General features: G+C 36.7%; 1 protein-coding gene and 1 long non-coding RNA gene across 7 annotated transcripts in view; one reads left to right on the top strand and one right to left on the bottom strand.

Annotated features, from left to right (window-relative positions):
- Window positions 1–27,755, bottom strand: part of PTPRQ (protein tyrosine phosphatase receptor type Q) — a 131,271-nt gene that overhangs the window by 58,679 nt on the left and 44,837 nt on the right. For all 6 annotated transcript variants that reach the window (XM_071799539.1, XM_071799542.1, XM_071799547.1 and 3 more), the window contains 11 exons: window positions 25,417–25,698; window positions 22,070–22,252; window positions 21,291–21,392; window positions 18,802–18,922; window positions 14,889–15,049; window positions 13,188–13,333; window positions 6,131–6,296; window positions 5,388–5,678; window positions 4,845–5,120; window positions 3,939–4,090; window positions 1,691–1,832 (listed from right to left, as the gene is read on the bottom strand). In XM_071799539.1, coding sequence (XP_071655640.1) covers window positions 1,691–1,832; window positions 3,939–4,090; window positions 4,845–5,120; window positions 5,388–5,678; window positions 6,131–6,296; window positions 13,188–13,333; window positions 14,889–15,049; window positions 18,802–18,922; window positions 21,291–21,392; window positions 22,070–22,252; window positions 25,417–25,698 — 2,022 coding nt within the window. The remainder of the gene's footprint in view (window positions 1–1,690; window positions 1,833–3,938; window positions 4,091–4,844; window positions 5,121–5,387; window positions 5,679–6,130; window positions 6,297–13,187; window positions 13,334–14,888; window positions 15,050–18,801; window positions 18,923–21,290; window positions 21,393–22,069; window positions 22,253–25,416; window positions 25,699–27,755) is intronic.
- Window positions 12,050–27,216, top strand: LOC139825683 (uncharacterized). The gene is made up of 3 exons (XR_011735897.1): window positions 12,050–12,204; window positions 19,098–19,187; window positions 26,588–27,216. It is a non-coding gene; the product is annotated as an uncharacterized lncRNA (long non-coding RNA).

The raw sequence follows: 27,755 nt of genomic DNA, 5'->3' as shown, positions 1-27,755 counted from the left end.
CTTTTTCCTGGTTGTGTGCTCTAATTTTATTTTCACATCTGTTCGTATTTTCCCCATGATTTTTTTAATCAAAGTGTAATAAAACATACACAGTAGTGTGAAACCCATAGACACACTCCATGACAGTATCAGCAGCAGAATTTCCTTATTTATGTTAGCTTTGTTTCTTTTAGGCACTATATCATAGCTCTGTCCTTTCAGCAGGGGCATGACCTGCCCAGAAGTCATTGAGCAGCTTTCAGAGCTGTCATATCAATGCTATTACCTTATTGTTCCCCACCTCTTCGCTGGTTCCAGCAGGAGAAACTTTCTAAAATGCTCATAAAAATTTGATAAAAAGTAGCAAATACTAATGCCGAAAATAGAGAAACTATCTGTGAACAGATAGTTAACCTGTGAACAGGTTAAAAAGAACAATAAATTAAAATGTCTCAGAAAAGGCTAAAGTGCTGGCTGTACCAGCTCAGAGAAAGTTAATATATAGTGAGGGGTTCTGCAACCTACTTCATCTATTGAAACATGTCCCAGAATCCATAAAACAATAAACAGATTGTTAGTGGGGTACCAGAAATTGAGGGAAATATGTTCGTCATCACTGCACAGAGGTAAATGAATCTCTTTAAAATTATCTTTTTCTTTTCCCAGTCCAAATATATATATATATATATATAAAGCAGCATCTACAGAAGAAATAATAACTGGCATGTTTAATAAAGACTAGAGACAGAATTCTTGGGTGAACTCAGTGAGGACTGATCAAGCAATTACCTAAAATCTAGGTTGGAGGGAAAGGAAACAATGCTGCTGGTAGCTGAACATAAAATCTGAGAAAACCGTGTAAAATATGCTTCCTTTGCTGCCAGTAAAATGGAACCTGGGATTTGGGAGGTCAGACACATCACCTGACCCATGCTGGTCCCCTGGCACTGTCAGACCTTCTAGACTACATGAGCGTGGGGATCGCTCTGAGTGGGCAAAGGCGCTACCACTTTGCACAAAGGCCAGTTTCTCAAACCTGCAGAGCTCCTGGGCTCTTTTTAATGAACATTGAATATTCACTTTCACATGATACAATCTTTCATTTTGAAACAACATGCAACTTGAAAGGACATGTGGAAGGCACAAGACAAAACTGTACATAATTAATTAATTAATTAAACTAGCTATACTGCATAGTCCTCCCCAGTTGCCAGGAAGAATAAGATCTAACAAATCAGGATATTTAATTAGTGGCTAGGTTCCCTTCCTAAAATAAACTATAAAAAAATGTTAAAAATTTGTATTTGTTTAATACCATTTCCAGGACATTTGCCAATCTTTTGTCCACCTGCTTTTGATACTGCTAAAGTTTCAGTTATTTTCACAGGGATCTGAATTATTGCTTTGATCTGCGAAGACTGATATCTATCTAATTTTCCTCCCTTTATCTGTGATGCTATTAAAAGACTTATAGTAGCCATATAAGCCTCCCATTTCAGATGAGGACATTTCTAATTCTACACTTCCGACACCAAACTTCAAACCCAGCCTATCCGATACAATTGGAGTGTGAATTAGTGTTACATGGGCAGAAGAAAATGAGATAGTGTTATGTTACACTTTCTTTGGAGAGAAGAGGAAGACTGTTTTTCAGCCATATGAGGAAAAAATATAAAAACAGAACTGCAGCTTAGAAAAAGTCATCTCTAACCTGATTCCATAGTTGTAAACTGGACAGCATTGCTGAACTGATTGCCATTCCCAAGCCTGGTAAATGCAGAGACACTGATAAAATAGGGGCTGAACGGTTCTAATCCAACAAGGTTTGCCTCATGGCTTGAACCTGAAATGTTCTTAAGGAAGGAAAAAATATTAATACACAATCAATCTATGTAAACTTGAAACCACTGAAATGAACAGATTTTGAGTCATAGTCTTGCCTCTTCTACTTTGAGCAGCTTTTAGTGGAAGTAGTCCCTGAGCTCAACAAAAACAAACAAACAAAAAATGCAGGCTCAAATTCTTTCCTTTCCTTTCCTTTCCTTTCCTTTCCTTTCCTTTCCTTTCCTTTCCTTTCCTTTCCTTTCCTTTCCTTTCCTTTCCTTTCCTTTCCTTTCCTTTCCTTTCCTTTCCTTTCCTTTCCTTTCCTTTCCTTTCCTTTCCTTTCCTTTCCTTTCCTTCCCCTTTTCCCTTCCCTTCCCTTCCCTTCCCTTCCCTTCCCTTCCCTTCCCTTCCCTTCCCTTCCCTTCCCTTCCCTTCCCTTCCCTTCCCCTTTTCCCTTCCCCTTTTCCCTTCCCCTTTTCCCTTCCCCTTTTCCCTTCCCCTTTTCCCTTCCCCTTTTCCCTTCCCCTCTTCCCTTCCCCTTTTCCCTTCCCCTCTTCCCTTCCCCTTTTCCCTTCCTTTCCTTCTTCTCCCTCTTTCAATGTGGTTTATGAGGAAGGTAGGCCAAAGGATGGTCACATAATTACAGTAGTGTTCGAACAGATTAACCCCATTTAACTTCTTATTTCTTTTACTTCACCTGAGTCAGACAAACAGAGCGATGAAGAGCTTTAAAAAAAAGCTAAAAAACACAGTTCAGTTCCTGGTAGCTGTTTTTCACAGAGGATGCACGGCATATTTTGTGCAACTGTTGAGAGGACTATAATAGCAGCAGGGAAAAAGCTGAATTTCAGCAAGAAAACCTGGTGAACATTTAGTGGGATCCAAGTCACCAGAGCATGATGGTGCCTAACTACAATATTTCTATATAAACTGCTCTGCCTATCTTGCTGTCACAACTTAAATCTAGTTTCTTGCCCATATAACATTACAAAACATGAAGAAATGTACAGCATAGCAAATGCATTCAAGCACTCCAGCCAGTTTCTGTAATCTCGTTGAACTTGAGTCTGCTTCAGATGGACAGTGGGGAATAATCTCTGGTGGCCTCCACAAGCACTCAAAGAATGTCTTTCCAGAGGCAACTGGCTGTAGAAAACACTGTTGATCTTCCACATATGCATTGTACTCCTTTTCTTCTAAGGATTATGGAAGAAATTGAGGGGATGATGTCACTTCATTCTACAAGGAGGAATAACAGCCAACTGCTCAAGGGGTAGCACAGCAGGCCACCCCATGGGGACCAGTTTCCACAGTTCATATGCTTAACAACAGCACAAGCACTTGCCTTGCATGCTAAGTTGCTGCAATAAGGACTGTACGGCTGAGGGAGTTGGGAGTAATGGACCTCCTCACAGTCCCACCACATTCTATGTCTCAAACTCAGAGCTCACTGCAGTGACGCCTTTTCCCTACAGCTTCTACAAGTGTCTTAGGTGAACAGAATTCACTCCATATAATGGTTTCTAAGCCCAAGATGCAACCCAGGCCTCAGCTTGCTGCCATTACAGCACACGGCGCATTTCTTGATGCCATCCAAGCAACCAAATATAGGCTGATATAAATGCTTTGATCAGCTTTTGTATATAATTTTATAACATCTATTTTGGTTAAAATGAATTGTTATTCTTATTCTGCAAAAATAAAAAAATGCAAACTTCTAAACAGTTTCTAACCATTTTTCAAGGCAACTAGGGATGTCTGTCTTTCTTTTTGTACCTTGAAAGTCTGCAGATACTAAATAGCCAAACAAAAGTAGCCACAAAACAAGTAACTTCTGTCATTTTCTAACATCAAACTTACACCAAAATATGAAGATTAATAAAGCTCATCATTAATGAAATACTAGAAGTTCAAAGCACATCAAAATCTAACAATTTTTTTCTATCTAATTTTAAAAATGGAATTACAGGCATGGTGGGAGAGAAAGTGAACTGTCTTAACAAATAGAAATTTAGAGGACCTTCAAAATTCTAGGAGCATAACAGACAGTTAAATTATTTGTCACATATTTTGTTTCTTAAACATGAAAAAAGTATCTGCCAAAAAAATTTAAACACTGTTAATTATGAACATACCTGATAAAATAGTTTTTTTGTGTTGTTTTGATAAATCTTAAAACTATATCTCATAATAACACCATTTGGCTGAGGGCTTGGATCCCATTTTAGCCACACAGAATCTGCAGTGTAGTTGGTAATGGTCAAATTCTGGGGCGGAGCTAATGGCACTGCAAAAGAGAAATGCTCTTTAGTTCCAAATTAGAAACGATCCAGGCAAAACCAGACAAGAAGCAGGAGAACGTTTGTATGTTTGCTACCATTTTTATCTGAGCTCAACAAAACAGTACTTCATTGCTATTTTAAATATTTTTTTTCTTTTTGGCATGATGCAAATTCCATTAATAGGGAATACATGTTTATTCAGCAAAGGAACTTCTTAGAGAGCTAAGGAATCTACTAATCACTTAAACATCCACATTGTCAGAGCTAAGGCATTTGACAAAAGTTGTATTGCATCTGTTACTGGAATGTGATGTACTTTGCTTCCTCAATATACGTTTACAAGATATGTCATTTACCATGCAGGTGAGAGGAGGTCCATGTAAAGGAGACCTCAGAAAGTGTCAGAAATATTTCCATGTTTTATCATTCTTCAGTTATGTGGGGGGATGAAGAGAAAGTTACTGTTGCTTTCTTCAAAATCCCTGACACTTGGCAATCTGTAACACATTCCACAGGCAAAAGGCATTTCTCCTTGGAGTTATTTTTGCAATCCTATGCATAACATGGCCTCGTCTTGCACACAGTGGTGGGAGGAGGAGAACTCAGAAAATACTTCCCTTTTAGTGCTTCCTTCTTCTGAAACTTTTCACAGACTGATGGAAAAATTACTCTCAGCTCTCTCTCTGATATTCAGATCTAAGACAGACGCAGAAATATAGGGCCAAAATTTCAAAGTCAGTTACAATAGAATTTGCTCACCTGACTCATCTGTGTAGAACTGAAGCACGGCAGATGGACCAGGTCCTTTTATAGTTCTTGCAGCTGCATAAATGCTGTATAATGTGAATGGTAGAAGGTCTTCCAAGATGATAAAATTATTGGTGGTAGAGAATGAGTCATTCCTTTCTGGCCCAAATAAATTTAAATCATAACTTATTATAACACCGCTTGGCTTAACAGGAGGGTCCCATGAAAGCATAACTGAGGTAGTTGAAAGATTGAAAAATGTTTTGATTATAGGTGCTGATTCTGGGACTACAGGAAGAAATAAGAAAAAAAAATATAACCTCAGAAAAATATGGGTTACAATGAAAAATGTCTTTTAGTTATCAGTTAAAGCTGTGCTCTGAGTGGAAAATTCTATGTCATGGTCTAAACACGGAAATGTGTAGTAGTAGTTTGTGTCCTTATATAACAAAAAAAGCTTTAAAATAAACACAATAATCTCTTTTTCTTCTAGAAAGCTACTTGTTGTCTGTTTGTTTTTTCTACATGTCGTTAAGTATGAATAACATATCTTACCATCTTCATCGGTTCTTATATGCAGACTTAGAGCGTGCAGTTCAGAAGATCCTTTGTCAGTGGCTGGTGTGATTTTCAGAATGTACTCAGTATATTTCTCCAGATTGTCAAAAACGATGCTTGTATTGTGAGTAAGGAAAGACAATATCTTATGGGTTCCCAGTTGCAATAAACTTAGAGAAACATGAAAGAAGACTAAGCCATTTGGTTGAGATGGTGGAAGCCAGCTTACATTTACAGAAGATGAGGAAATGTTTTGATAGACCAGATTTTCAACAGAACCATCTGGGACTATGAGAGATAATAAGCAAAAAATAAATACATGGATTACAGTAATAAAAAAATCCTAAACCAAACCAGAAATAAATGCCCAAAGTATGATTAGTTTGTAAATCTCATTTGTAAGACTTTGTGTTTCATTATCAAAAGCAAAATATTTTGAAGGCATATATGAATAATAATCCATTTTTAATTTGAGTAATAAAAGACTGGTTTGAGACAAATGATGGTTTGAGACAATATTTTTATAGCTCATATCCAAAGCAGTTTGTGAGCTATGTTGTTAGCATTGCAAAGCAAAGACTCAGATCAGAATGTCCTTCTTGCAAAAATACTGTAGTGTTGAAAACAGTACTTACTGGATTTTTTTGACACCATAAAAATAAAATAATTCTGATGTTAGAGAATATTTAACAAATGGAAGCACTGATATACACTGAACATTGCAAAAGTTATTAACTTACTATCCTGATCTGTATACACGTCTATTATTTCACTGGTTTTGTTTCCATCTCCAAAAGCTGTGCTTGCAGTTAACCATAGGGTATAATGGCTGTATTTTGCCAAGCCATCCAGAACTGCAGACTGGGACACATCAACATTGTTGTCATTACCATAACTCGTGAAATTCTAAAAAAATAATAATTCAAAAAAAAAAAAGTTGTAATTGAAAATGTTATTTATTCATTGATATATCTTTCTAGTTTCCCATTTATCCATCACCGCCACCAAGAGAGATGATTCACAGTAGTGTTCAGGAGATGTAAACCTAATGACTCTTAATGACTCCTGATTTTTACTGAAATACTCAAGTAATTTATTGTATGATGCTTACGATTACGCCCTGTAAGTACTACAGAGTATCTAATTGACTCCTCCTGTTGTCTGTAGTTGTTGAATTCCAGTCAATCTTTTTTTAAAACACATTAAATCTGGAATATTGAAATGTATTTATCCATATTGCATCAAGAAAACAAAATATTATCATCTGCTAATTGTACATAGATTACATGATCACACATGTGATTGTCTTGCCTGATCTGTGTGAAGTAAATCAAAGACTTGTCTCACTTTATTCCATTTTTATGAGAACAAATCTTATAGAAAACTGTCTGATTTTGAATTTAAAACTTCCAGCGGCAGAGATCTCACTGCAACACTTGATAAACTGTTTCTTTCATTAGTTGTCCTTTCCGTTAAAAACATGCCAAGATTTCTAATGCAAATGTCTATATCCAATGGTTTGTGTTAAAATGAAGGAACCAACAGAGTTCCTCTTCTTCATGCAGTTACTTGCTAGTGAAAGGATTGCATCAGAACCAAGTATCACTTCCTTTTGAACTACAGAAAAAATTCCACTAAAACTGTGACTGTTACAAGAGTTTAGTGCTCTTGATCAACACTTCTGAGAAGGTTATTCCTGTCTAGAATAAACCATTTAGGAAACTAAAAAGAAAAAAAGTAAGTCGGATTATTTATGTAAAGTCAGCTATGCCACATGACTGAATGTGTCAAATCACCTGCTGCTTTACAGGAACCTGGCTTAGATGATCTAAAGAACTTTGGCTCATGATCTGAAAACTGCTGAGAGGTCAGGTACCCTAAAAGAACATTCAGCTCCATCTCCCAATTCAAAGACTCAGTATCATTCCTCTCCAGCAGCCATACTGCCCCACTGAGCAGATGGCATGGGTAGCACTTCTCTGGACCAAAAGAAGTACTCATAATTTTTCTACATGGCAACAGTCTCATGGTGAGCTAGTTTGCCCAACACCCTAGCAAACATTCCAGTTATCTGGCCTGCCCACTATTTTTGGTGTCACATCTTATTTGCACCTTTCATCTCCTTAAAATCAAAGCTGGCTTTGAATTAGATGATATCCTAAAAAAAGAGAGGCTGAGATAGCAGACTTACTAAAATAGGTGACTCTAATGTTTGCATATTTAAATTCAGAAATACCACATATAAACACACACATACTGAAACCGCATACTAAAAAAAAAAAAAAAAAAATGGGTTATATTTCTCTTGAGGAAAGTTCCTACTGAAGAAATCACTGTTATACGCTCTACGAAATATTTGAGTCAGTACTGTGTAAATCGACGGTTCAATATGCAATCTTGATGTCTCTCACCAATATGTACCAATTAAAATATCTAACATAACACTCTATCTTTTTTGATAGAAATTTGTTTTATTTTTCAGAAAAGAATAAGCAACACTTCCGTTCATTTCCTTGAAATTTTTATACCAATATCCGAAGATCTGGTTTTGCCTGTAGTCACTAGTGTTCATGTAACATTAATAAGCAAACTTCGTTTGGCAATAAAAAGGTAAGCCTTTGTTCTGACTGCAGAACAGAAGTTGCATCAGTGAAAATACTAAGAAATTCTACATTAATATATGTCTTCCTTCTAAACATAACTGGAAGCTCACACTATCTTCATGTAACTAACTGAAAAAGGCTAAGAAGAGTTTTTCTTTACTCTTGGGTAAGCTAAGATACAGGAACAGAGGACTGACTTCTCAGGTATTTAATTAAACTTTCTAATGCTCAAGCACAATATGACAGAAAATATCTTCTGACCCAGAAACATCATTCCACAACCCTCCTGTTGTTATTTTTATATGTTGTAATTATTAATAATTAGTAATTGTTAATATCTAATAATAAGGTCCTGAAAATGACCTTAAATAATTCTCTGAGTTTTCAAGGTTAAAATGTCAATGGTACCACATCAAGTTTCGATTCTAGATTTACCAGGAGTTTAGTGGTATGAACAGCTGAAAATCCAGCTCTTAGTTTAAAAAGCATACCTTAACAATTTTGTCAGCTGTCTGGTCGTCAAGGACTTGCTGAACCAACATGAATGCTATAGCAACAGGCTTTTTGGTGGTTCAACAAAAACTGTTTTAAGAGGTAGTGCCCTTAACATGAGGAGCCCAAGGACTGGGGAGTACCTCAAACTTCTGATATAACAAAATACTAGAAAAGAATGAACGCATAAGAGTAAGGGTAAACAGGAAGAACTGTGTGGGTACAAACTAAGAAAATATGAAACTTGCACTAATTTTGCCCTGCGGATAGAACACTATAGGAAGTTTTACAATTAACTGTGGCTGCAGATGAAAGCAAACAGCTCAGGATCTTTGGCTACAGCTGAAGAAATTCTTCCTTCTGTCCCCTTCTTCATCTATACATGAAAGAAGTTTTGACATAGCAAGGTATCAAATTATTAGAAGCAGCTAAGTGTAAGCAATACACACAAGCCATGAAAGCATCAGCAGAAAGTCCTATCTTCTTCACCTCAGGAAGCGGCAGAAGTTTCCAGTGGCATAAAGCTATAATTAGTTGTATACAGACAACACAGTGCTGCTGTGCTTCACTGTTAACCTTTTTCCCTCATTCTATTTCATTCTCTAGGTTCATTGTACTGCACTGTTGTCATGAGTTAGAGTATCACATAAATGACTCTGGCAATTAGATGAGAGTGGTGACACTGGGGGCAAATCCAAGCCACTCCTCAAGGAGTGTAATGCACACTGTTCCAGCACTAATCTAAGTGAAGTTATTTCCATTCAGACAACATCTTTTAAAAAAATTGCAGTGTATTTTAGGGAAGTTCCCCTTTTACCCCTGCTTTTATTATACTGGTAAAAGAAAATGTTCGACTGTTAACACAGCACACTGTGTGAATCCCTAGTCTGCATCCAAGGGCAGATCAAACCAGATTTCATTCTGAACTGTATCCAGTCATGTTCACTTAGGTTGGCTTGTAGCACAGGGGTTGGATGATTTGGGATCTAATGTTCCGTTTCTAGAAGGTTAGTGGGCTTCTTTTCTCCACTTAGGTCCTGGTTCCCCTGTCCCGTTTGGCAGGGCAGGAAAGTTTTCACCTGTACTGAAATCCCTACACTGGATAACTTTCTCCGAGCATAAATTTATATTTGTAATTAGCCCCTTTCCCACTTTCTTGCTAATCAAAACACAAGTATAGAGAGATTGAATAAAAGAGTTTATTCAAGTCAACAGCATCTTTGAGCAACCTGGTCTAGTGGAAGTGTCCCTATCCGGGGCAGGGGGGTTGGAACTAGATTAAGGTCTCTTCCCACTGAAACCATTCTATGATTCTATGATCTCTCATAGATGAGTTTTTAACAATGAGATAATTACTACCATAGATTCTTCAACTTCTGTCCTCGATAGGACTGGGAAAATGAACAGTATGATTGTTTTGAACATCAGGTAAGGAAACCACAGAGCAAAATTTTCAAAGCTGCTATTGTCAATAGTGAAAGCTCAAATTGTAGGAATCCAGCAGCGTCACAGAGAACTGATGTGAACAAGAGGTACAGTGTCATGTCACCTGGATAAGAAGTGCCCTTTGCCAGAATACATGCCATATCTTTACTGCACTGAGGCAGAGTAGTGAACATAAATCAGAAAGTAGCAATTTCCCTAGACCTACGACAGCAAATGATGAAAGATAAAGCTGAACTTGAACCAAGCCTAGTGCAAATGATGGTTTCTTCTATATGGCTACCAGTCATTCCTCCCTCACTGACACTTTCTTTTACAATCTGTCAGCATCCCCCTAGAAACAGTCCCCTCACCTACCAAAATCCTCAGATCTAATCTCCATCACTAAATTTTTCCTTCTGCAGTTCTGGGTCTGAATCCTAGGGCTGAGCATCCCAGGCTCTCTGACTGGACAGCCACACTGTGATTTTCATGTAGACCTCTAAAGCAAAGAAACCGTCCATTATTCTTCTGCTCTACTAGTGTATGTAACTGGGGTGGGGTTTTTTTGTTTGATTGGTTGGTTGTTTTTTTGTGTGTGGGTTGTTTTTTTTACCCATTTTAAAGGAAAACTATCATGTAAAGGAGTAAACTTTTGCTTTTTACCCCCCCAAAGAAAATGCTTTATTCTGCAGCTACTGATTTTCTGTTTTTAACACTGCTTCTGATAATCAGCACTTTATATTCATTAGGTGTTAATATGCCTGAGGAGTTTGAGAACATATGAGGAGAACTGACAACTTGAGACAACAGAATAGCAGCAGTTTTAATACGCCTTTTATATTTCAGATTATGACAGCATTGGAAGATGTTAATCAGCCTGAGATTCTTCAGTCAGGTTGCTTTTCAGGCATCTAGAAGATATGCTTGAAGACTTGGACCTCTGTTATTATGTCCTGACAAAGAAGCAGCTGAAGGACTGGCAGAGAAAGGCTGCCTGCAGTGGGTGGGTTTCCCAGAAATGTGAAAAGCCCATCTACTTTTTAAATTGTATTGTATCCTTTCCCAAACTGAAAACACAGTTCTGACAAACATAAGCAGAATGGTGATCTAGATGCAGAATAAGCCAGCCAAGGATTATTTCCTTCCAAATGTGTGAAACACAAAAGTACCAATAATCCCTGCAACTACACGGTTATACTTCAAAGTTATAGACAGTTGTAAGCTCTGTGTGTGCATACACTCATACAGTTTACAGCAGTCTATATATGTCATATATATCATATATATGCACATATCAGGCTGGCTTTCATACATACATTTCTCCATAATGAAAAGAGCAATGTGCAAAATCTGACAGAAGGGAGCAGGGTTGAGTTCAGTTTCCCTCCTGTTTGAAATCTGTCTTGCACCTACAGAATGCCAAGGTACAGAACAGAAGTGCAATGTAGATGTGGTAGTTGCCATACCAAATAGTGAACAGAGAGGCACGTGGAGAGTTAAGGGAAGCAGACAGATTAGGAGTGAATCATGATTTGACAGACTAATGGTGATCTCCCATGGCCGGTAAGAGACAGATGCAACAGCCGCTGAAACCTATCTTCTCATAGCTTTCTGCAGAGGGATGGGTTAAAAAATCAAAGCTGAAAGTGCAAAAATGGTAGTTTCCACACCTAGAAGTGGAGCTACTGTCAGCACTTTTCCTGCCATCCACCATATCATCTGCCAAAGCAGAGGTAACTTCCATCCATGCGCCATCCAGTCCTTGCCCAACTATGTCACACAGTAATGAAACTGGAGCCTCACCTTGCTGGGTCAGTGTTACTGTGCTCAATCTTCCCTATCTTGGTCCTTCATTCCAGAGTCCTAGGCACATCCAGAGGGATTACAGCTCTCAGTGTACCAGTTTCACCTTACTCATTCACCTCAGAGTTGCACCTTCCCAAAGGCAGGAACAGGCCAAGTCCATAGTCCTCCTCTAAAATCACTTGAGTTGTCCAAGAATTAGATAAATGTAGAGACTTTTCATAGGATGGACTAGTTCAGGTAACGTACCAGCTCAAATGTTTGTCCAGGGACTTGTTAGGCTAAGAAAAATGTTGTTGGTACAGCAGTGTGTGCAAGCAGAGGCTGAAGCTCTGAACTGCTGCCCTGATTTTAATCTCATCAGAATGTGAATTCGTGGCACGGTCCTGCTTGCATCTGAAACTCTGCAGACAGAGCCTGGTAACCACACAGCTTCACAGAAGTCAGAGAAGTGTATACACTGAAGTATGTCAACAATTATTCAGTCACAGGTATTTGTAAAATATTTTTTCTAATTATTCTCAAACATATGCATACCTCACACTAGATATATCTTGAGCATAAAGTTATGCAGTAGAGGTAATTTTTCATGCACTAGTTTCTTCATTACTTTATGCTTCTTCCTCCCAAAAGTATAATGCTTGTAACCAAAAACCTGTAAAGGAAGCTTATTTCTTCTTATTATATTTTTTTATCATAATATATTCTTAGAAAGGAGAACAGGAAAACTATATATACAATTAATAAATGTGGTGCATAATTAAGGATGATGGTAGCAACAACAACAAAAAAAACCACAAGGAAATGTGTGGATGACCAAAAAATAATAAATAACATTTTATTTGTCTTTTATGCTTTAATTTAGGAATCTCAATACCTTTGCTTCAATATACTAGAGAGTAATTTTAAACAAAAATATGAAATAATAATGTATTCACTACTTTGACATTATCTTCTTATTTTCAGTACTGTACAAAGATGCATTAAAAAGTAAAAACAGAACTGTTACAGAAATTTATTCAAATCTATAGATTAGACATAACAGTCTTCAGGATGTGCAATGAATGTAATGGGTCTTGTGTTTAGCTGTCAACACATATGTATTGCAAGTTTGTATGTGTATATACATATACATATACATATACATATACATATACATATACATATACATATACATATACATATACATATACATATACACATACACATACACATACACTTTGCAATATGGAATATTACACAAAGTCTATTTGCTTTAATGCTTAATGATATGAATGCCCAATGAGATGCACAACACACCACAAGATGTGCTTCTGTCTTTATAAGTTAAAATAACTGCCTGAACTGCCTTTATTTTCCATAAAGGCAATATGAAAAAAAAAATATGTATAACTATGAAATTGTTTTAATATTTAATAGATGGTTAGAACACTTTATTGAATTCTACAAAAGAAGAATATAAAAATAAGCTTACCTGTATGAATATTCCTGAATTATTTTTGAAATAAACTGAGTAGTATCGTATATTTCCATTAGGCTTTTGAGGAGGAGACCAGAATAGCCTTATTGATGTGGAAGTAAGGTTTCTGTACACAACATCTTTTGGTGGATCGCTCGGTGCTGGAAAAATGTTAAGTTTTAGCATACTGAACTCAAGGTTTCGTACATTCTAGTGCCCAAGAAACATCTACTATAGATTTGCAACATCCTATATAAAATTAAATGTATTTCTGACTACGGTATAAAAAAACTGCTTCTGGGAATTATTCAATAAATAAGTAGATAAAACAAATTTTTAAACTCATATTTTTTCAGACCCATTTGTATTTAGCCGCATATGTAGACAGATTCTCTTGTCTTACAGAATTTGTCCTGTACTTACTGGTTTGGGCACATGGAAAGTCTGATTTGCAGACAGGGAAGTTGACTGAGTTAGGCCTCTATGCTCCATATATAGTTAACAGGGGAAAAAAGAAAAAAAAGGATTTGTTTCAGAAAGCCTAAATTAAAAAGCCTTGTTCTCTTTGCAGGCTATAAACAGAATTCAGGTTCCCAAATCATGTAGGCAAACCAGATACTTAAGCTTGGAGAGTATGACCATTTCTGTTTTTTCCTCTTTCCTCAGCCTATTAAACATGCAGGAAAGACTCTGTAAGTCTTCTTCAATTAGCCTCTCCTCCTATCCTGTAAAGAATGGCTGCATATGGTCCTCCTCAATAGAACAGTGATAAGGGAGGCTCAAATTCAGTTCCTTAAGCTTAAGAGAATTTATATCGATATTTCTCACCATCCAAGTGCCCTACACAATATGCAATGGAGTACTGAACACTATAAATTCTATTATCTCTCTCAGTTTGTGCTGTTCTAGTTCGTATAAAATACTAAAATATTAATTGAAGGGGGAGTTCTGGGGTTGATTCCTAAAAATCCTGCCCTCAAACATCAGTTCATGCTTGCATAACAGCTTCAATAGGAAAGGCTGGGAATACCTACAGCCTGATGATTTAGACAGTCTTTTGAGGGATGGCTTGGATAGATGCTAATCCTGCCATTGACTGTGCATTAGGAAGTCAGTTTATCTATGCAGGACGAGTCTGAAATATGCCTGTATACTGTCCATTTTGGAACAGATTGTAGCAATATGACTGATGGGAAAACTAGGAACCATGATTAAACTGAATGATTTTCAAAGCATAATACAGAGTATGACCATTTATAAAAGTCATCTGCCATGTTGGAATTATAAAACCTTTAAAATAGAATGTAAAAAAAAATCAGTGTACACTTACAGATTTAAATTTCAATTAAAATAATTTCAGACTTGTGAGAGACTAAAGAGTATTTTCCCTGTCAGAAGTTGTGTCACAGAAGATAAAGGAAAGAACTGTTAAAATATATTATAAATTAATTTCTTTCAAAATTTAAAATTAAATTATTTTTAGTCTTACCTGTCTTGAAGGGAAATGCAAAATTTTGCTCAGTAAATTAACAGAAATACCCATCACAGCTTTACAGAGCCGTGGATACATGTACACACAGAGACACACACAGACAGAATGTCTCTTCTTGATCACAAAAATGCCACTTCTACTTCAGTAGCTTTATTAACTTAAATAAGGCTGATAGAAATGTAAGGTTTAATGAAATTAAAGATTCATATTATACACAAGCTTACCCCCTTCAGAAGTTCTGAATGTTATAGTATCACTTTTTATGTTGCCATCTCCAAATCTTGTACTTGCTGTTAGGTAAGCACTATACTCAGAGTTATTTTCCAGATCTGTGAACTCCAGTGATGTTTCTGTCACATTAGCACTTCTTTTTGACATTTTATTCCTAATGAAAAAGTGTTCTATTAATTATATACACACACCATTTCTGTACTCACGTAACTGTGGCATACAAAGTAAAATTTACAAATGCAATATTATGGTAAATGCAAATATTTCAGGCTTTAAAAAAAGACTGGGAAAACTTTTGTCTTTTATGTTGAAAAGCTCACTTTTGAACTGTTGCATCCCCATAGGGCTCTTAATTTTGCTTAAAGAAGAAAAAGCCCCACAAAAATAATTGTAAGTTACATCGGCAAAGATAATGATTATGTGGAGTATCAAGGAGGAGCATGTCCATCTAGTAACTTCTATCAAATTGTTACGTGTTACCCTTAGGAAGGACACAGTAGGGCATAACTAAACTGTCTCCCTGGACAGGAATAGCGAAATATAAAAAGATTATAGCAGAGAGCATGCCCTACTGTGACTCTGTGAAATTGGTCAGAAGGCTGAAGTTATAAATGGAATAATAGAAGATGATATGGAACAGGAATTAGCTGGTGCTGAGTTAATTCTGGTGGAATGTAGCAGGGGATCAGAATGGAATTCTAGTCAGGTCAGAACCCGCCTAGAAAGACTGTAAGATGTAACATTAATAAAACGCTGGTATTAGCATAGGTATGAAATGATTATCAGAAAGTAAAATAAGATACAGAAATAACTATATTGAACTCAAAAAGTCTGCTATTACTCATTAAATTAATCTAATCTTTTATGAAAAAATAGCAGGAAAAAAAGCTAGCTAATATTCCAGTCCTGCAAAGATTTCTGTATGAGTGAGTGCCCTGTGTCTTTCAAGAGTTTTCATACAGGGATGATAATTCGACAAGTAAAACCCAATATCTTGCTCCAGGAGTCACTGTAGAGCTCTTCACAAACAAGTGAACGAGTTCTAATTCTAGAAAAAAAAAAAAAAAAAAAAAAAAGGGAAAGGGAAAGGCTGATTCAAAATTATTAGATGGTCTGATTTGCATCCTTTGGTAAATGATTGAATGTCCCATTAGCAAAGATCACCATCTGATAGTCCTGAAGTAAAGTTACATTAACAAACAACTAGAATGAGAAAATTTATGAGAATGAAAAAATACTAAATTGTCCCTTTCCCTTTCAGATTTTGAGTGGAATGTCTCTTGACATGGGAAACACTCTTGGTAACAGATAAATTTAACAACATTTACATTTTTCCCAAACTTCTGACATTTCAAATAGTCAATAAAGAGATACAAAGGGCTGCAGCTGCAGTTATCAAATTCTACACAAAGACAAGACATCTTTTCTTGGATCTTTGCCCAATATATTCTTAGTATGGAAAAACGTAGCGGGTTATAATTTAAGTAAGAAGAAAATCCACAGCTTAGTGCTGCAAACACTGCCAGTCTGAGTAATTGCATTCTTATAATACCTTATTTGCCAAAAAATGTTTCCACAATCAGTCATAGTTAAGAAGAAGAAGAAAAGCTTGGGGTGTTTCAAAAATAGTTTATTTTCTGTTTAGGAACAATTGAGATTGTCATCAAAATAGTAAGAAAACACTGATCAAAGTGAGTGCAAGTCTTTACAGATAATGAGAAAGAAAGTGCCTAGCAGAATAAGCTAAGCCAAGGAATTTTAATGAAGAATAATAACATTGAATTTTAAATTACACCTTGCAGAAACCCAGACAAGAGAGTTTCTAAGAAATAGCATACTTCTACTTGACAAAGACAGGTACCATATTTTCTTAAAAATCTGTACCTCAAAGTAGATCTAGTCAGTAATTATCTCACAAAAATTTGCTGAAGAGGATAACACCAAAAGACAATAGCTATATTTGAGTTCAGCAATTTTGCTATCATGCGTACAATACTCTAGAATTGCAGACTTGGGGACTATGAGTTTTCAGACTTAAGGCATGCAGAAAATTGCTTTAATACCTGCTAACACCCAAAACCATCTTGTCCTGTGACAAATTCCATGAAAGATAACAACAATGGAAACATTACACATACTATCCATTCTGCTCTAGTAGCTGTGGATTCTTGTTCCCAAATCATTAAGGAAAGGTTGCCGAATTCTCTATAACTGTTGCAATATATGTAAGAGAGGGAACTTTTATTTAATGTCTGTATTAACCTTTCTCTTTCTGCTTTATTGAGTAGCTCTGGGATTAACAATCTTCCTCAAAATATATTGAATGCCTCCCAAAAGCAGCAACGATGGCACAGCAGTTTGCCTTGTCAAATTTCATCCTGGAATGCATTTTATGAAATTGTATAGACAGTTCTGTTAAATAATTAAAATTCCCCTTCTTCCTCCTTCCTCCCCCCTGGCCCAAGAAACCTCAAAGGAAGGAGTGAAGTTGTGGCCCCTTTGAAGGCAACAGGAGTTATTCTCCAATGTCCTTGCCTCAAGATGATACCTAATGCCTCTCTAATTTTAGACATGGCACAGTAAGGACAAATGAGACAGTGCAGGGAGGACATGGAAGTAAAAAGTACAAGGCTTACTGCAAAAAGGTTATGTGGCTGCTTAATTTGAATATTTAGAAAGATGGATCAATTAACAGTTTTTAAAAAATTATTCTTATTAACTCATTCGTCATAATAACAAACTCAACAAGCTTTAAGTCAATATAAGGATGAAAATTTGTACTTTTTGCTATCTATAGTATTTTTTTTCCTTTTTTCTTTTTTTTTCTTGTGTGTGTATGTGGTAAAAGAACACCAAACCTTGCCAATACAGTAGAATTAACAAGACAAGGCAAACCAAATTTAACTTTTTTGGAAATAAGAGCTCATTCCTGCTTACTTTATCACCAACTTAACTAGAAGCTATGATTTAAAATAATTCATTAGGAACTGAGGCCAAACCCTACCCCAAAACTGTCAAGTAACATTAAAATAACAAATGTAAGCTCAATAATTGTGTGTTTATAACTACTGCTGATTTGCACATCTGGTTCACATCTCATAAGGTGCATGTTAGCATTTGCTTCCTACACTTTAGTAGTGACAATAAAATGGTACAGCATAAATGCAACGTATTAAAAGTGATTAATAACAAAATCTTTTCAGTTCCAGCAGAAATCATACACAGATCTTTGAAGAGATGCCACATCACTAGACCAGACTATGTTATGCAGAGAATAGGACAGAAGCTGCAAGTTTTAAAGTGGCAAAATTATTTTTTAAAGGTTTTAAAGGTGAAAAAAGATTCCAGGATGGATGACCAAAACAAACAAAAAAAAAAACCAAAAAGGACAGATTAAAAAAACCCCACACTAAATGAAAAATCTGTTAAAAAAAACCTTTTTGCTATGAATATATAACAATAAATATAAAATATAATAATACACGTAACAACACATGTGAAGACTTTTAACATTGCTCTTATGTACTTTCTACAAAAGAAAACATTTCTCTATTTTAAGCCTATTTCAAATCTCCTTGATAATTTAACAAAGGCTTGTGCCCTGCCTTACAATTGGCCTAATCAGAATATAATGGAAATAGCCACCATGTTCTAATTGAAATTGGAATTCATTAACCATAACACAGCCTTTAGAAAAATGTTGAAAATGCTTACAAAATATTTAATACCCCAATTTTCAGCTGCTACATTGTATCTGAATTTGTATATACAAAAGGCTAGTATTCTAAGTCTTGGATGAATATTCTCCAAAAATGTGTAATCAACACATTGCGTAAGAAAAATCTAACATTCCTGATAGGTTACAGATTAATATTTATCCTCAGAACTACTTCCAGAAAATCTTACCAGACGTAAACTGTGTAATAGAGGATAATTCCATTTGGCTCCAGTGGAGGTTTCCATGACAACTTCACAGTGACACCCGACAACTGTTTTACGGAGAGGGATTCTGGAGGAGAACTTGGAGCTACAAAATGAGAGAACAGGACACAACATCTTGTTAAACAGCTAAGATTGATGGGATACGCAGCATCCTTAAATAGGTTTTTAATTATTTGTGATGGAAAGTGAACTTTGTACTACACCGGTAGAGTATCCATCAACTAATGTTAAGGCACAGCTTCTTTTCCTTTTTCTGACAGATGATAAAAGAAGATTTTTCATGGTGGTGTTAGAACATCTGTTTCTGTGATTCAATGGAAAATGTACTTCATGAGAAAACAGAGCAACGGGTAGGTCACAGTGATTCACCTACTGTCCAAGTACATTGCTGCAATTTTTTTTACCCTTCTAATAAAAGCAAGAGCTTTATAGGTATGAACACATGTAAAATATAGCAAAGTAGTTCCCCTGAGGAAAAAGAGGTGCTGTGAAGACTTATACAAAGCACCAAAAGGTGGAAAAATGGATGAGCATGGCATTGAGAGACGATAAAAGTGTGGGATACTAGGCAGCGGTAAAATCTATTCACTCAATCAAATAAGGACCACATTCATTCATTTAATATGCCACAAGGGAAAATATAAGGATAGGCATTGACAGAGATCCTTAAAATTCATTTGAAGATGAACTCTAGATGACACCATATCACAACTCTGTAGGGAAACAAGGTAAGCAAATGAAAATGTTAGATCACGTTTGATTTCATTCTAAAGTTTACATAAGTATTGCTGAGGAAAAATATACCCATGTATGCATAAACGACACTGCTTTGTATTAGTATGTTATTGAGAAGCAAATCTTTTTCTTCATCTTGATTCATGGATATATGCATCACTATGAAGTAATGTAGAGCTACTTTTGTTTTTCTCAAATTAAACCAAAGAGCATCATGCACTAAAAATTCAGGTCATAGCTGTAGTCATGCATGAAAATTGAGAATATGAGCATAGCTATTAGGAAATCTATGAAACATTTGGTCTGAACCTTGGAACACTGTGTTCCTGTGAATAAAGAACATGTGGTGTATTATAAATATTGTTGTTTTTCAGTTGTTGTTCCTTCTTTCACTATCCCAAAAGCTGGCAGAAAGGTTTTAGAAATCTCTACATTTAAAAAAAATATTTTTCATGAGCAAAGGTTCACCAAATTCAGTGAATGTCTGTATTTACTAGTGAAAAAGGGTGATAGCAGTATTTAGTGTTTTACTTGTTATATTATCATCAGTGGCTATATAATGAAAGATCTGTCATACTGTGAATGTCATGTCTTTTTGGCATGTCTAGTTCATTCTACAGTTCTTATTCAGAGGTTATTTTTTGCTGAAGAACAGAGTCTACATTGCTCTAAGTAAAAATACTCTATGCAAAAGACAGATTTATCCAAATTAACTGTTCCCAGTGTTGTCCAGCAACATTACTCTTGAGAAAAGGTTTATTACTGACAGTGTGAATGTAGGTCCATCAACATCTTGGAGATTTGCAAAGATCCATTATAATTAAAAGCTGGATCTTAGGGAAGTCGGTGCCCCCTGAGGCATGAAAAGATATTTAATTTGGGAATGTCTGGTGGGAAGTTTATGCCAATACCGCTTTAGTCCAGCTTCCCAGAGACTTACTCCCCAAGCAAGGTAAGAGGGACAGACACAGGTTCCTCCAAAATGTGATTCACATCGCCTAAGTTAAGATTTTGTTTTGAGTTTTTTCTGGATTCCCTCTCCAGAAACTATAGAGGGGACCAATGATAACTTCCTACAACAAATATTTTAAGGTTCCTCTGCTGAGTTGTGACCTACTGTACTAATGAGCAGAGGATGCAAAGACTGTGTTCTACCTTCAGCCTGCATGGCAGAACACTCCTCTGCTCAATTTGTAAGTCCACTACTACAGATGATGGATGGAGCATTTTTATAATATTAATAATTTTAAATCTATACATGTGAATCTGTACAGGCATCTGTTTAGAAGAATCAAAAAGTCTCCAAACAAAAGAATCAGATATGTCCCTAGACCATTCAAGCTCTCTTTTGGTGATTTTTCCTTTTTCCACTTCTTACATTCCTGCAGAACCAAACACGATATTTAATTTTACCGTGTGGTGTGTTAGATTAGATAATATTAGTACATTAAGATTCTTCAAATTCGTAAGATATTGGTAAGACCAAATGCCCATGCAGAGCTATTGTGCCATTTCACATAGCTTGTACTGATAAATATATTAAATAACAGATAGATATGTACGTTTGTGTGTAGATTGACAGATACAGATATCAATACAGAGATATAAATGCAAAAAAAAAAAAGTATATAGCATCTACACATATCTGACATGAAGTGTAAGATTAGTTTAAGACTACAGGCAGACAATGACACATTGCAACTGCTCTTCTGACTTACCATCTTCATCAGTCAGTATATGCAGAGGTGCACTAAGAAGGCCCTCCCCCATTGTGGTACTGGCAGAGACTTCTACAGTATATTCTGTATACTTCTTTAAATCTAAATAAAGAAGAAGAATTCAGTAAACTCAGTGGGCCAAATTAGGCTTTTTTAATGGACTATAAGTAGTTTTGAAGTGCTGAACAGGCCCATCACTTAAACTGATCTGTGTCTTTCGAGATGTAAGTATGCATTAGGAAAACTTGAACACAAAATATTCGTCATGAACAAAAGCAGGGGCAAAGCCCAAATTACCAGTACATACTTCATATTCCTAGAATGTCTTACAGTTTGTCCATGGCTATATTCTGAAAGTTTACTGGTTAATGCACGGAGCTCGCAGCATTAACTGCTGTGTCATGCCTCTGTTAATACTGACAGAACACAGAAAATATGGAAATGTGAGTAGAAAGGGAAGTATTTATTGCTATTCAGACTAAGATCAGAGAGGTATATATGTGACTTCAGTGTTTACTTTGTTATGATGATAGATTTGCAAAGAAATCTATTGAAGTTCCATCTAAAATATGAGATGTATATCTATAGTTATTGTGGCCCATTTCATCACATTACTGCAAGACACAACAGGTTACTTATCAGTACAGATAGCATATAACTTTATGTAAGGACAAGAAGGATCATGTGCAACCAATGAACTAACTCATCTGCATCAGTCTACTGGTCCCTTCTCAGAAAAATTTACTGTTGCCATACGTTTCAGATGATCATATACTGGCCTGTAATACGTAGTGTCAGAAGAGTAGTGTTTATGACTCTTTGCTCAGTTCCATTAGTCCTCTTGAGATATACTGTGTAGGTCTGTACGATTCCATTGGGGGTGGATGGTGGTAAAAAAGATAATTCAATTTCCATGGATGAGATGTTCCTATAGGTTATATTTTCTGGTGCAGAATCAGGAACTAGAAGACAAAATTTAGACTTACAGAAGATTCCAGTCAGTTTCATTTATTTGTTATGCATTTTCTTAAACTGGTTTAAATGAAATGCGCTGTAAACACTGTTATTTTTATCCCATTTTTTGTACAAAATACATTATAAAAGAGGCTGAAATGGAAAATGAAAACCACAGGACAGACAGATACTGTAACAAGGTACGGGTCACTCTTCAAAAAAAAAAAATAAAAAAAAAAAATAAATGTAATCCCCTTAAAATGCCAGTTAAAGAAATTTGGAGCATGATACTAAACCTTCCTTCTAACACCTCATAACTGCCACTGCAACCCTTCAAGTTAGCTATTGTTAGGAGATTTTCCATGTTGTCCTGCCATAACTTACACTTGTATCAGCAACCCACATATTCTCCCTTTTCCTTGGGTACTTTACACAAACTATATGAAAATTTGTATGGAATAACAAAGAGAGTCTAACCTATTGCTGTAAAGGCCTTGAGAGCATCCTCCACCTTCCTGCAGATTAGGATGCTGAGGCTCAAGGCCAACTCAGCAATAGCGCAGACAAGGGCTGTCCCCTCCTCGCTGGTGACACGATCCCAGGTAATGCTGTGGTGAGGCTGCAGCCAGGGTTGTCCACTGGCCTCTGAGAGCTGCTTTCAGCTGGGGGTCTCATGGATTGTCCCTCTATGAGCTACATTTCCTCCTGCATTTCTGTCATGTCCTTGCTTGGCCCATGGATCCACTGATCTAACTGGTACAGGTTGCCTACAGAGGTGGCAGATGCCCCATCCCTGGAAACATTCAACATCAGGCTGGACGGGGCTCTGAGCAACCTGACCTAGATGAAGATGCCCCTGCTCATTGCAGGGGGGGTGGACTAGGTCAACTTTGAAGATCCTTTTCCGACCCAAACTGTTCTATGATTTTATGATCTACCCCCCAACTTGCAGCTTGATGCGGCAGCCTGACCTCAGCTTGGTCCCATCACTACAGACCTGCCCAGCTGTCACTGGGCTGTGTCTGACTTGGCTGGTGTCACTGAACCTCCTAACTCGCTTTCCTGGTTCCATCTCAGACCTGTCTCATCACCATGGAGTGTTTGTCTATCTGGACTCGGGGTTGCCCCTGGCTGCCACCCCCAGACCTGCCCTGCTCCCTTCACTGAGGGTTGGTGGGACAAGTTCTGGCGAGTGAGACCCCTGCCTCACTGGCCCAGGGACCTCCTTGGCTCTTGGCTCCCTGTCCCTGATAGGGAAGCTGGCCCTTGCTAAGTCATGACGATTGTTTTTGTGTACATGGGTCTGTTTGTCCCCAAACAAATACAAAAGTAGTTTTCCAGTATCTGAAACTGGTCTGATAGCATAATATATCTTATTCCAGAAAATCAATCATACAATGACAGCACAATTTACCCAAAAGGTCAAGCAAGGCATGGGTATGCTTTAGGATGCCCTAAACATTCTTATAAATGTACTGATGTGATGAAACTCCACATTCAAAAGTATAAACAATTTCTGCTTAAGCAATATCCAGAAAGGGAATAAATGCCATGGAATGCAGTGAAAACAGTCCACAATTCTTCCTAATTCCATGGTAGAATGGTAACAGAGAACTCCCAAGAACTGTTCAAACAGGCTAGCCCGTTAGTTGTGTTACACTCAAAATGCTCTGTCCTCCAGATCCTGCCTTATTTTTATTCTTGTCATCTCAGAAGATGTTTTTGCAGTTTCACAACTCTATCACAGGCCACTGGAATTCAAATTTTTGTTCTGAGTATCAGCAGAGTTAGGCACTGAAAAAGAACTAACTGCCTTAAAATACAACTTAGACAAAATACGGATGTCTAAGCTAAAGAGAGCAATAATAAAGGTTATATCTAAAGATATTGTATCAGTTGGGCAGGTGCATACATACCTATGATACCTGATAAAAACGTACCTGTGATACCTGATTAAAAAAAAACAAACTCAAAAGTAGCATGATGTCTTGGCAGAGCTAGCTTGGTGTTTCTATTATGACTACTGTTTCATGCAATCTGAAAATTAAGTGTGTCCCCATTCCTTTGAGCTTGACTTGTTAGGCAGGCCTGGACCACAACTACTTCACACAGGAAAAATCGAAGTTCATTTCAGAAACAAGAAGGAGAAGGAGAAGATGCATTCTACTGTGTCTTTACAGTCAAGGAGTCAGAGCATCTCCCTGCCCCTTCTGAGAGACACCAGTATGTGCAATTCCTTCCTTACTGAGAAAAAGGTGACAAACAGAGCATGCTTAGCTCCAGAGCTAGCTCTAGGTATAGATAAAGTGGGCAGTTGTCTGAGGTAGGAAATTAGTGAAGATGGGAAAAAGCACCCCAAAACAGATTATCATATAATCAGTGCTACCTGCATGAGGCTGAGTCCTAAAGGAAACAAATCTTCATGTCTGTGTCCTTAGTCACCTTTCATTCCTGAGTCTACAGCACAACCCAAACATCTATTCCTTTATGTAAACCATTATCCTCATTTTTTTTCTCCAATATCTCTCCTGTTTAGCTCCACTGCAAATTTAATTACCCTCTACCTATATTTTATATCCGTTTCCCTACATTGTCCTACCTTACAGCTACTTACTTATTTCAATTCTCTTCCTCTGCCTTGTTATGTATCTTTAACATTCATCCTTCCCAGTCCTCACTTCTAAACTTACTTTCCTTTCTTGGAAAATCTTCACCTACTGTAACTCTCTATTTTTTATCTGTACCTTCTCCAAAATATTTGTAGTAACATAAACGACATTTCATCTGTGAATTCTGTGGGGTTTTTTTCACCATTAGGATTGAATTCTTACCAAATTTCAGTTCATAATGTGAATTCAAAGTCAAACTCAATTTTTGAAACCCTTCCTCTCCTAAAAAAGAAATATTTTCCTGCAAGACACCAGAAATCTGCAAGGACAAACAGTAAAATAATGAAGTCCATCAGGCATACAACTTCCCCCTGTTTTCTTTACTTCTTAATTTTTCTCACTATTTCCTTACTTTTGTTTTCTATATAAAAAAGAAAACAGGGTTCTAACTTACTGCTTTTAAAAGTATGTGTTTGCTTTGCAAATTAATTGAACTGATCTTCTGAGCATGAAATGTCACCATAAAGCAGCTGATTGCGGAAAATGTACATTTTTATACTCACCAGTTTCAGAAGTTCTCACCAGAAGTGGGAAAGAAGACTGATTCCCATGGCCAAGCCTGGTGAATGCCCTTACAGAGATGTTGTAGAGAGTATATGGCTTCATTTCACCTAGTGATATACTTGTAGATGAGGTATTTTTGATAAATAAATCATTGGAATCACTGTACAGAACTTCATAGTGAGTTACGAGACCATTAGGATGCTCAGGTGGTAACCATCTCAGGTTTATTTCTGTTGCAGTTACATTTATTAACTCTACATTTTGGGGTGGAGAGTCTGGTTCTGCAACACAGAAATCAAAGAAAAAAAAAAACAACTTCAGAAACTTTCAATTAAGTTAATATAAGACTGACCTCATAAACCTATTGGATCCTAACATTTACATATGCATAGCTAACTGTACCACAAGGGCCACACTCACCACACTCATTCACTCTTCTTCTCAAAGCTTTACCACTTTTTAATCTCAGTTTCTGTATTTCATATTTTTCACTAACAAATCTAGGTATATCTTTGCTTCCCAGAGAGTTTAGCTTTCTTGGAATTTATTTTCTCATCAGCTTATAAATCAACCTGAAACTGCCTCTATTAAGAAACAAATCTCTTCCGTCTACTGCTCTCATACAGCCTGATCCTTCAAATCCTCTCACTGACTCCCTCAAATTCAAGTTCTTTGTCTGAATGTTGTCTTACTGCCTTCTTCTTAAATAACTACCCCTTTATTTTACTCAGCCAACATTAAACAAAGAAATGGACTGTACACACTGTAACTAAATTCCCTCTAGTTTACTTATACAGCTGCTAAATGATGACCATAAAGATCCCAGTATAAATCTTTCATGCACTGGTGTGAAGGTCATGCACAATACAAGCCCAGCTCTGGGATAGCGTGTTGGTTAAATCTACTGGCAACATATGATTTCATGCGACTCCAGTGAGCTAATAACACGTGAAAGTGTTGAAGGAGTGAGTGGGCTGCGCTTATGAACAAACTCAGCTCTGAATGTCAACCTTAATTCCTCTGAAGGCTTCATCACTTCACACCTGAAATAACCTGCCTATAAAATTTTAAAATAGTGCAATAAGAACTCAGGATTATGCAATTCAGTTTGTGTACAAATCCCTATATACAGAAATTTCAGAATTTATCTTGATTTTTTTTGGCCTACAGGTCTTACAAACCATTCCTGATTTCTGAGCCCATGAATGAAAAGCGTTAACTGCAACGGATCACTACTCTGGATGACAGGACTGTCCTCATGGATATTTCCCATGTGAAGAAGCTTAGTTTTCAATTCAAAGGCATTTTGCAATATATCTGGCATGGAACAACATTTGAATGCCACAGCCTAGTATCTTCCATCCTAACATAAGTTATCTAAGACAGACATAGTGAATCTTTTATTTGGAGGTCTCTCTCTTTTCAACTAAGCAGGAGTCAAATGAGTTTTCACTCACAGATTGGCTAAAGTTAGGAGAATGAATCTCAGCTTGAATTACCTCAGGGAAATCGAAGAACAACAAGACAAGACTAACTGCACACAGCCCTGAAGAAAGGTTGGAATTATTGGTGGCTTTCTCAATAGTTTCATCTAGGTTCGTGGGCATCTCTTCCCAATGGACAAACTGTTGGCCTGAAACTCCACTCTGAACAAATTTCTGTCATGCTCAGAGGCAGGGAATTGTTTAAACTTTCAGAGAAAAAGATATTTAGGTAGGTAATTTTCTTTAGTAGTGATATGCCTTTCCTTTGTGAAAAAACTAACAGAACAGAAAGCACAGAACTTAAAAAAAATTACAAGCACTTTTAGTTTCACTATTTAATTTGATATTTTGGTTGGTTATTTAAATCATCTAAACTTCATAGATCACTATGTTTTTTAATCCTGTAATACTTTGCTTTCTTTTCTTCCCACATAATTATTCTTCCTGTGTTGTAACGTATTTGGCAATGAGATAAATGACAACTGGTCAATTACCTTCTTTATTACTTTGGTAAAAACTGCAAATAGTTTTCTGAAACTAGTAAAAATAAAAGGTTGATATAAATGAGAAAAGATTAAGTTTTGATACTAAGAATTCTCTGCAAATCAAATTCCTGCACTGTCCCCGTACCTTCATGGGTGGAGACTGCCTTGCAAGCAAGCAAGCAAGTTAGATCCAGAAGTCTTCGTAAAGTAGTATTATACCCAACATTAAAACTGTTGATCAGTCTTAACACAAATAAAGCCCCAAACCTGCATAAAAACAACTCCATATAAAAACCTGCATAAAAACAACTCCATATAAAAAAACCCTCACTTTATCAGCAGTTATGCTTGTAGACAGCAATATGGCTT

Source organism: Patagioenas fasciata, chromosome 1 (genome assembly GCF_037038585.1).
Source record: "Patagioenas fasciata isolate bPatFas1 chromosome 1, bPatFas1.hap1, whole genome shotgun sequence".
NCBI lineage: Eukaryota > Metazoa > Chordata > Aves > Columbiformes > Columbidae > Patagioenas > Patagioenas fasciata.
The sequence above is the reverse complement of the archived record's forward strand: the minus strand, read 5'-3'. Positions and strand labels throughout refer to the sequence as shown.